General features: G+C 41.8%; 1 protein-coding gene across 1 annotated transcript in view; it reads left to right on the top strand.

Annotated features, from left to right (window-relative positions):
• Positions 1–11,469, top strand: part of klhl5 (kelch-like family member 5) — a 59,340-nt gene extending 47,871 nt beyond the window's left edge. Inside the window, 7 exon segments of the mRNA XM_047577355.1 lie at positions 554–778; positions 1,327–1,402; positions 1,622–1,708; positions 4,313–4,387; positions 4,723–4,860; positions 6,207–6,378; positions 8,833–11,469. Coding sequence (XP_047433311.1) covers positions 554–778; positions 1,327–1,402; positions 1,622–1,708; positions 4,313–4,387; positions 4,723–4,860; positions 6,207–6,378; positions 8,833–8,889 — 830 coding nt within the window. The 3' untranslated portion in view covers positions 8,890–11,469.
• The last annotated feature ends 205 nt before the right edge of the window (positions 11,470–11,674 follow it).

Here is an 11,674-nt window from a genome sequence, read left to right on the forward strand (position 1 = left end):
TTAATACAGTTTGTCAAAATGAAAAAATAATTGTGAAATCACACAGGTGAGATTGTGCTAAAAGAAATTATATCAAACAAGGCAATGTAAACAGTTTGTAGGATGAAATATAAAGATAAAACCAAAAGTTTTTTTTAATTATGCTCTGGACCCCAGAGGGTTAAGCAGCGGTTGGCATGGCAACTGTTGGTCGCCATTACATCACTTTGTGTTTCTATAGTGTCAAATAACTTAAACGAATGTTTTTGCAGAAATGTTGCCTCAACTTTATATTAACTACCTAAAATGACAGAAATCATCATTGGGGAAAAAAAAAGATTTGACGTTTATCATAGTATTTTATTTCGGCCCAACTCCCGTCCCCTAACGAGGAGGAGGCGGAGCTTATGACCTATACTGCAGCCAACCACCAGGGGGAGCTCTACTTGTGATAACAAGAAGGCATATATGCATGTTTTTTTTTTTTATCATATTTAGACAGATAGTTCCAGCAGTGTGCGTTAATAGAGGTTCACATTCACTATGAATAACTTTTTTTTGTGTTTTTTCCCAGGTGCGACGAGCATCGAGCAGTACTGCCTGCGTCGGGACACGTGGAGGCAGGTCGCCACCATGAGTGGGCGGAGACTACAGTTTGGTGTAGCCGTCCTTGACGGTCGCCTCTATGTGGTCGGAGGCCGAGACGGACTCAAGACCCTCAACACTGTGGAGTGCTACAACCCGCACAGCAAAACCTGGAGCGTCATGCCCCCCATGTCCACACACAGACACGGCCTGGGTGAGCAGACATGCATGCGACACCAGCTACAGGCAGCTTTTATCAGTGATGTTTTGCATCTCACAGCCTTTAAGGAGGCGGTTAGGGTTTTTAATTGTAAGATTTTTGTTGTATTTTGTCGATCCTATCTTGAAAAGTTGTCTCTCCACTTACCTCCTGGTGCAGTCCACTGCACTTTCACTGCATAAACCTACTATTGCAACAACAGAATCTCATAAGGCGTAGCGGTGCTGCTTCGCCGTGTTTAGAAATTAGTGCGTGTGTGTGTGTGTGCGTGTGTGTGTGTGTGTGTGTGTGTGTGAAGGAAAGCGGGTGATTCAGACACACACATCTGGCAGCGCAGATGTTCTGGCAGATAAATCCCCCGAGTATGGGGGTGTCAACATGCTGCTGCTAACTCTCCGCACGCCGAATTCCCTGGTTGTGATTGCACATACAATAAAAACCGCAACACCTGTTGTCGTAAATGCGTGTGGTTTTATGAGCTTGTCCAAGTCGATATTGTTTTTGGAAATTTAATCACACACGCGCGCGGTTGTGAATCACAGGTGTGGCGGTCCTCGAGGGGCCCATGTACGCTGTGGGAGGACACGATGGCTGGAGCTACCTCAGTACAGTGGAAAGGTGAGAGGATGTTATTATGTTATTTCCTCTATGTTTTTCTTTACTGAAATTACTCAGTGTATTCTCTACATAAATATAAATATGTTGAACGTACAGAATAACAGGGCACAGTTTGTGGAACAGGATGTCGCTGCTGAAAGATGCAGCGATGTAAAAGCATGTTCTCTGTATTTAACTATTAATACAGGACTGTGAACTCGTTTACTCTCCGTCACTCAGGTGGGACCCCCAGGCTCGCCAGTGGAGCTTTGTTGCCAGCATGGCTACGCCCAGAAGCACAGTGGGAGTGGCTGTTCTGAATGGAAAGTAAGTAAGAAATCCACTAGCAGCATCAGCTGGCGTGAACAGATGCACTTGCATTTACTTATGATGTTCTTGTTCTTGTTGTTGATAATGTTTCGTTGTCCACTCAGATATGCTGCGTATAAATCACCTAACTTCACTCCAAATGGTTAGGGCACAATTTGGCTTCTTACTATTTTTATCTTGCAGCTCATCCTCTGAGGTTTTTATTGAATTTTTTTTCAGAGAGAAAAAAAATTGTCATTGTTGAATTATGAGAATATCGAGGTTCAAGCTCTGCTTGTTTGGATGATGAATGTAACGGAGTTAAAGTTATACGGGTAACTGTTGTAAGAAATGGCCTCCTCCATGTGTGTCGAACAGTAATGACAAACGAATGAAAAAACGTTTACACACACACACACACTCTGTGTACATGCGTGTGTGCATACACACAATATGAATAAAGTTAGCTGTATTTGAATTACCGTCACACACCAATAGATAAAACTTAAAACATTCACAAAATTCAAAAGTGTGGGAAGTTGTGCTTTCTGGGAAAAAAGGTGTCATTAGGTGATGATGACCAGTGATGCTGGTAATCTCACCACTTTTTCAGTAAGGACTAATATAATGTGTTACTATTAACCATTAACCAGATTAAAGTTACTGTGCGTTGCTATTTTAACCATTTTTCATGAGTAACAGTATCTGGCTTCAAAAACAGAACATCGTATTTAATGAAACATTTTGAGACGCAGCGCTGCACGGTGAAGCTAACAGAGCAAGTCCTGCCAGCTGGTGTGAAGCAGAGAGTTGCACCTAATACCATCTTCACACTGAATATTCAGACCCGTGTCGACTCGCCTTTGGTGCTTTCACATCGGCAGAAGTCCCGGGTCGGACCTCCCGCTGTGAGAGCTGCGTGCCTGTTTTTTCCTCCCTCATACGTCATCGTGTACATTGCAGATAAACAATGGCATGATGTATTTTTTTAACGCTTTCAGTTGGTTGATGACCTGAAGAATCCACTCTTTCAAAAGGCTGCTGATATTACAATAAATCACTGTGTCCTGCACAGATCATTAAAAAAATGTGGGATATCGCTGTACAAGCTGTGTATAAACGCAGTCCCCGTTCACCTATGAGCTTCCATTAACGATCGTGTAGCAACACATTTGATTTGTTTGATTGAAAAAAATAAATAAAAATCTCTGCCCTTCAGAGATCAGTCTTTACGGGAGTAGAACTTGTTTTTGAGCTGAAGCTTCTACAATGAAACAGTCTGTCAGGCCGTTGAGTCAGAATGTAACAGGCAGATATATCAACATCAGAGCGAAAAACCCGGGTCGATGCAGCATTACTGTTCACATCGAAGCCGTGAAAGGGGCTTAATACAGGAGGTCCCCCACCACCAAACAACAAAGCTGGAGTTTGGTGCAAAACCAGAAATTTGTTGGTAAAAACAAAGTAGTTATACCCTTGAGATGTCACGTAGATCTTCCAGACAAAAGCACAACCTCCCAGTGTTCAGCAACATTTTGAATTTTGTCAATAACACAAACCGCTGTGAGTTACGGTAATTCAATAACGGATCGCCGACGATCCACTAGGAAGGTAAGAACTTGGCGCTCATGAATACTTGATTCTGATTGGTCAGTCGCCAACATTAGTGAGGACACTTCCTGGCATAATGTATTCCCTAATCCCTAATCCTAAACATAACCATCTCAACTAAGTGACTAACGCTAACTCTAACCAAAACCTATTGTAACCTTAAACTACAATTAAAAAAAAAAAGACTCTTTACCTTCAAAGAGTTTTGTAAACAAGTGAGGACAAAATGTCCTCGCTTCCTGAAAAAGACTTCACTTTGTTGGTTGCAAACTCACACTTACACTCCCTCAGTACTTAGCAAGTACAAAAACCACCATTACCTACAACCAAATGAAAGACCACACACACACACACACACACTTTAACAGTCGGATTTGATGAGTTCAGGGCTTGAAACTCTTCACTTGCCCTAGAATCAGAAGTTCATAGAATCAAAATATTGCACCCATGTTTTTTTTTATTTTTTTTTTTATTCAGTGCCTCAGAGATATGCTACAGAAGGATACGTTATAGATGCTAATTAATACAGAAACAACAAATGTGAGCTACCCATGCCCAGCAGTGCAGTGTTGTGTTTGTGTGTGTAACTGTGTGCTGAGGTGAGTGTGGCATGTGTGTGTATGTGTTGTGTTTTCTCCAGGCCCTTTGCCTGATGGAGCTCATTACTTGCTTGAGTGGTTCTGTTTCACTTCTTTCTTCCCATCCCAACTTCAGGACACACACACACACACACACACACACACACACACACACACACACTGAGTGACTGGCCGGGCTTGTGATGCCCCAGGAGGGTTGGTTGATTGATTTTGCTCACCTCATTCTGCCCCCTCCAAAAAAACAACCTACAGAACACACACACACACACACACACACACACACACACACACACTTTGTGCCATCTGTTAAAGTGTCACTAAATTGAATAGGGACTTCCAGAGTCCAGGAATGCGATTTGTGCGTGGGTGCGTATATGTCCGGAAGGATAACACGGTTTTCTTTCTGGCCCAGGCTGTATGCAGTCGGAGGTCGTGACGGCTCATCGTGTCTGCGCTCAGTGGAGTGTTTCGACCCCCACACCAACAGGTCAGAGAACAGGGACTTCGTTTGGCAAGAATTAATTGCCGTCTCCAGCTTTATTTCCTGTCTCCCTGTTTCCTTTGTCGAAGTGCTTCCTCGCTTTTTGAGGTTATTCGCCCTCAGATCAAAGGAGACCGCTAACCCTCTCAGGATGTTAGAACGGACTCCATTCAAACGGCTCCTGTTTATCGACTACATTCATTAAGGTCTCCTGAAAGAGCTGAAAGAAGTTTCTATTCATGTATTCACTTAAATAGGAAGACGCGGGTATAGCCTGCTCGTTCATTATCATTATTCTTTTTATTTTTTTCCTTTCTAATGGTTGCACTCTTCACCTACAGGTGGAATGGTTGCGCTCCTATGGCTAAGAGGCGTGGCGGCGTGGGCGTGGCCACATGGCACGGCTTCCTGTACGCCATCGGGGGTCACGATGCCCCGGCCTCATCTCTAGCGTCTCGTTTAAGTGACTGTGTAGAAAGGTGAGTCTATACATTTGTGAGGTGGTGTTTTTTATTTAATTTGACTGAGAGGATGTGACCACTCTACTTACAGATGTTTTAAATATAAAATCCTAACATCTCTTCCCTTTTTATGCATCTGAGGGGCCCTTTATGTGTATAAGACAAGATCATATCATTTTAACACTATAGGAAATTAGATTAGACTGTTGTTAATTACGATACATTTCAGTCATATTGATATACACCGATCAGGCATAACATTATGACCTAATATTGTGTAGAGAACAGACCTGGGTCCTCTGAGGGTGACCTGTGGTGTCTGCTAACAGGATGTTGCTATTGGGTGCTTTGGGTCGATGGGAGGGGCCTCTGTGAATGATCCCACAGATACTTGATCAGTTTGGGATCTAGTGAGTAGAGTTGTTCAGCATCCTGCTGGGGATGATTGCTGCCGTCAAGGAGCGTCACAAATGCCAATGAAGATCCAAAAGTTTTGAGGCAGAACATTGTACTGTCAGAAGATGGTCAATGTTATTTACTTCTCTTGTCAGTGCTCAATTATAACAATTATTAAACATTTAAGAACATTGTGATTATTGATAGTTAGAGGTGTTAGTAGTCTAATTTTGAAGAGCCACTCTACCTATTTTCCTCTGCTTCGAGTATTTATGCTAAGCTAATCGTTCCTAGTTTCAGCTTTACCTTCGATTCACAGACACGTGTTTCACAAAATGTTAAATATATAGGCAAGTTAGACCTTCATGAACATAGAAATCTGATTATTAATTTACTGTCTCATGTAAGTATTTCAACTTAATACTTCATCGTAATGTAGGATGAGCAGTAACAGACTTCTAGCTACACTGATGCTGCTATTCTGTCTATTCTGTTTTTTAACCTTGTGCTGATGTGTTTACATTTTTTCCACTGCTACTATAAAAATATATTTTTATCAGAATCAGAACCAGAATCAGAAAAAAGTTTATTTATCCCCAAAGGGCAATTAGTATATATATATATATATATATATATATACTAATTGCCCTTTGGGGCAAACGTTTATTATTATATTTTGTACATTTTCAATATTTTTATTATTATTTAATATTAACTTTTTCCTGTAAATTTCTTGTAAATCATATTTTTTTTGCACTATTTTGTATATACTTATGTTTTTGCACTGAAAAGGAGAAGCTCTCCAGTCTGTTTGTACACTGTATAATGACAATAAAGGGCATTCTATTCTATTCTATTCTATTCTATTCTATTCTATTCTATTCTATGCTGTTCTATCCTATTCTATTCTATGCTGTTATATTCTATTCTATGCTGTTATATTCTATTCTATTCATGCGTGTGCACAGGTATGACCCTCAGACAGATGTGTGGACAGCTGTAGCCCCCATGAGCATCAGCAGAGATGCCGTTGGCGTGTGTCTCCTTGGTGACCGCCTCTACGCTGTGGGCGGGTACGACGGGCAGGTGTATCTCAGCACTGTGGAAGCTTACGACCCCCAGACGAATGAGTGGACACAGGTACTCAACATGGACGCACACAGCAAACACTATTAAACTCTGGTCTCGTATCACACATCTGCTCACATGTGAAGTGACACAGTGTACTTCGCTGTACTTCAGTGAAAACTAGTAGAGTTGTAGTGTAAACACACAGTCTGACCTTCCTCCAGCTCCTCTCCCATGTATCTTGGCATGTTGTCGTTGTTATGTAAATGTGTGTTTTCCTCATGCTAATATTGTCCTTGCCACTGCAGCAGCAAGTAGGAAGTAGAGGGGATTGTTTGAGTTGGAACGGTATCAGTCAGCATGTAGGAGTCACTATCACACTTCAGTTTACGCCCTGTCTTCTTCATACCCCGGGAGGATTTCCAACCCAATTTGCTGGAAATCTGCCATTTTAGAGACAAGCACCACGCTGAGAACAGGAGGGTGTGGGTGGACGGATACAGAATATGGGGAAATGTCTAACTTAACTGACAGGAGGAGATGGGAGGAGGGGTGGGGGCAGACTGGGATGAGATGGGACATGTAGAGCCCATTAAATGTGTCCTGTATGCGTTGTCAGAAAGCGAAACAAACAAACTAGTGGGTGTATCGTCTGTCCTTCGCTAGTAGCATCACTTCCTGTACTCGCGTTAGCACAGATCTGTCAGACTTGATATCTCCACAACAGACAACACAGGCACTAAGTTTAACTTTATAATGACACACAGCCCGGATCTTTTTAAGCTTTTGGGTAAAGATGGTATTACATAATAGATTCATAATGTTATAAATTGAATAAAAATAACTAACTAATCATTTTGCTATAGACAAACAAAGCCTGTGATCTGGTTCAGGTTGTCAATTTGACTGACAGCTTATTGCGTGTGCACTGCAGCCTTGTAACGACAGTCCGTCTGTGTCCTGCTGCTGTGTTTACATTAACACTGTGCTGTCACTTCCTCCTGCTGCTATTCATAACCCCACCTCCACCTGAGCACTGTGAGTCTGTGTTGCCTAGAAGGTCCTGTGTTATTATCTCACTCACTGGTCAGACCTTAGCCTCTCTATATAAGGAGCAACGATGTCACACTGGACGATGGGGACGTCTCAGTCGGTATCAGCGTTCACGATGATCAGCTATTAACCAGAACCACGTCCTTATAGGGTCAAAACATCCTTCTCCCTTTCTGTTTCATACAGCAGTTTGAAAACTATCCAATGTGGATGTTACTCAAAGTGGTAGTAGTTTATTTATTTAACAAAAAAAAAAAGAAAAGCAGAATACACTGAGAACACTGAAATAACTACAAAGTGTTTTAGAAACGTTTGCTGGAACCAAGGCGAAAAGTACAACTTTTCTGGAGCTGAGGTACGAGCTACCTTCTCCTCGCTACATTAACTTTGACAACAATATTTATTGGACTTTTGCACCACTGGACTTCAGAGTAGCACATTTTGATTATTTAAGATCTCATCAGGACTTGAATCAGTTGATACATGATGTTGAAAGATCATGATCGGTACATCCTGACTGGACAGTCAACACAAAGCTTACTTTACATTATCAATAATCAGTTCTCTTCAAAGTTTACTTTCTTTATGTGACCTCACAACAGTAAAATCGCATGAAGGCACAAAGCAAACCCAAGCTTTAAATCAAGTCACATGATGAACATTTTCCAAAACTGTTGCTTCTACTTGTTTTATTTCTGGTTACCATGACAATATAAGTCCAGTTTCTGGTCTGAAGCTCATAAGCCTCGTAATAATTTGAATATTTAATTCAGTTGTCACCACTTTATTTGCAGTATCACTCGATTGTTTCGACACCACTTCTCATTCAGTTTTTAGTCTTTATTTTTAGTATTTCCCACATTGAAGAGTAATAGTGACGACATCAAAACTACTAAGAAACACAAATCGATATAGTAGTAAACTAAAATTCTTCAAAGTAACCGTGTTTTACTATTTGGATATAGCTTTGTGCACTATTATTATTTTTTTGATAAAAACAAAGAGAAAAACCTCTGAAATGAGTCTAAACCTTTGACAGGTACAGTTTATCCCATAGGCATCGTGGCAAAAACCTGGTGAAATGTATCAGTAAATACAGCGAGACCTCATATCTGTGTTGGTTCAGTCAATCGCACAACAGCTCTTCACCTTTTTTAATTAAATTCGCAATTTAGGTGCTATTACAAGCCAATGATTCAAACTAATGCGGCTGATCTCCATTAACATCTGTCACTCCTCTTGCTGTGCTCACCCTGCATTACCCCGCCCCTGACTGGGGAATGGACTCTTATCATTATAGTATATATTTATAAATTATATTATATCCCACCATTCAACCATGTCATTGTGTTGTACAGTGATGTATCATGACAAATAAAGCACTTTATAAGTTAATGCAGATGAATGTATGAACATATGTCGGCCCCTGTTATTGTTCAGCTGTGACTGTGTGCTGTGTTGTCGTCTCTCCAGGTAGCTCCTCTGTGTCTGGGCAGGGCAGGTGCGTGCGTTGTGGCCGTCAGACTGTGAAACTGTAAACATTTTAATGGATGGACTGTGCACGACGCAGCTGAGAGACCCTCCTCCATGACATTGAAGGGACGCCAAGTGACTCGTCTACCTACAGCAGGAAACAAAGGACCGGTTTCTGGACACACTTCAGGTTTTGCTCTTCAGCAAAGTCCCTCTCCTCCGTGCTCCCTAATCACCGTGATTTTAAGGAAGATGGTTAAGGCACACGTCTGGTGTCGGTTTCAAGAACTGCCCAATTAGCAGCGATGGAGCTTGCGGCGTTTATCTGAGCATGACGGCACAGCTGTCTCGCAGGTATTTTGTTCCCGTAGACAAGGTGGCACACACACACTCACACACACTCACTCTCACACATAAACCCACACGGCTGCTTAGCTTCTGTTTCTGCTGACGAAAAGGTGACAAACGGAAATTGCCAAGGCTGCCTCATCACTTCATACCTGATCTGATAGCATTGTACCGATGCTATTTTAATACGTTGCCCATTATTTTTTTTACGCTGCAGCTGGAAAGCTCTCCACCGCCGACACACAAAAGAAAGACTTTTGACATAATCGGCACAGCCTCACGAACATGTTTTTTTGTGAAGCGCTTCATTGTTTTGCAGTGAAAACCACATCACGTTCTAATATGTCTGTGCGTGCGTCTTCCTCGTTACATCAGCTCACATCTGAGGCTTCTGCATACCGCGGTATGCAAACGTATTGTGGCTTTTTAACAAGCGGCACCGGAAGATTATGCAACTTGTTTTTTTTTGTTTTTTTTTTTCATCTGTTTTTTTTCTTCTGCTTTTCTCCATAATTGAGATTCATTAAGCTGCGTTTGTAGGTTTACAAACCAGAGTAATGGTAATAATATTAATGCTGACACTGTGGCCCTTTGTTGATCCCTGCAGGGAAATTTTGTTTCCAATTTCCTCCGGAGCACAAGGTCGCCCGTTTACCAGCCTGGTTTCGCGGTCAGTCGAGCTTTTCTGTCTCTCTGCTACCTTATTTTCCTCCACTATAGATGCCGCGTCATTGTGTGTGTGTGTGTGTGTGTACACATGTTGGGTGTTCAGAGATTGCAAGGAGTATATTTTTATCTCAAATGAGAATCCCCCCCCTCCACCACCACCACCACCATCCACCTCCACCATCTCCTCCTCCTTCCACTCTCTACGTCTTTTATTCCCTGCTGCTTTCTCTTCATTCCCATTTTCCCTTTTCATCATCGCACACACACACAGGCGCGTGCGTGCGCACACATACACGCACCCTAGTTTCAGAGCAGAGCTGGATACTCAGACAAAAATTAACAACAGAACGTACAATAATGAGACCGTGAATTTAATAACGTTGTTTGATGTGGAGTTCAAAGCGTTATTGGATCCGATGCTGCTGTAGACAAAGTGTCAGACGGAAGGGGAAGGTGAATCGTGTGAAATGAACTCATGTGTTCATACTTTGAGTAAACTTACATGACAAGAGGCTTCAAGAACGCAGAGTCACGGTCGTTTGGGACAATACTCACATTCTCTATTAATGTTAGGGTAGATTAGGGTAGTGGCTGTGGTCTGGCACTAAACTGAGACAGCTGAGGTTAGATTAAGGGCCTATGTGTTATGTCAGTGAGTGTCCTAACAGAAAGAAAAAGCCGTACAAACGTTTGTGTTTATGTGTAGCCTTAAAGAGGAAAAGCAGGGAGGAAAACCTCCCTGACAGCGAGAGGCAAAGCAGGCATCCTGTCTGAACTGACAGATCTGGAGCTAATGTAGCCCCCAGGATGCTCTGTACAAACAACACGCGGACATATCGCACACACGTGTAACAAAGACGCACTTAATCACACAGCTGAAAGCCAAGCGCCCCGGGAGCCAGTGGAAACTGAAAAGCTGCCCAAAAATGTGCCGGCGTGATATCAGATAAAAACAGGGACGGGCGGCCTCTCGGTTCACTGCGGTCGAGCTGATGTTTATTTGAGCCTGACACGCTGCTGCCGCTGCTGCATTATTCTATTTTCTCCACCTTAAAACCTTCCCACTCCTTATTCTCTTTATATCACAGAGGAGCTTGCTCTGGAGGTTGCAGGCCGGTTATTGTGAGGCGTCTTGAGACAATTTGTATTGTTATCGGCGCTATATAAATAAAATTGAAGAAGAAGAAGAAGAAGAAGAAGAAGTGTGCCAACTCCATGTAATGAAGTGTGATTTCAGGCAGAGCTAAAAATAAATATATAAATAAGTAAATAAAAAAAAGACATTCCAAATCAAACTACATTATGTATATATTATGTACATATGAATAAATATAAAATCTGTATGCAGCCTTATTGCCATTATACTGTGTATCATACAGTTCCTACTAAATATTCAGTGCCATGTGTTACTGTGTGCTATTGTTTTTTTTTTTTTGTACCATGAATTCAGATGATGAAGAGGTGTAATAAAGACGACAGTTGGTGGGGAACAGCACAGCTGCTCATCCTCTCTTTTTCTACCGATGTTCGTCTTTTACTAAATAATATACGTACATTATCCCCTGCTGTAATATCCTGTTATTGGTCTTTTTTATACATTAAAGTCAACATGTGATTTAACACTTGCTTCTGTTGTTTTTTTCTTTTTTCTTCCTCATAAAAGCCCAACACATAGATCGATGTAAATCACATTTACAATACAGATGTTTCTGCTGGCAGCTTGAATTCGTCACAATCCCAATAAATGCCGTTGTGGTGTAAATTTCTTTATGTGTGGCTCTTAACTGTGACAGCCCTCCCATTAGCGCGCCTCTCTAGTGATGAT

Source organism: Mugil cephalus, chromosome 2 (assembly GCF_022458985.1).
Source record: "Mugil cephalus isolate CIBA_MC_2020 chromosome 2, CIBA_Mcephalus_1.1, whole genome shotgun sequence".
Lineage (NCBI taxonomy): Eukaryota > Metazoa > Chordata > Actinopteri > Mugiliformes > Mugilidae > Mugil > Mugil cephalus.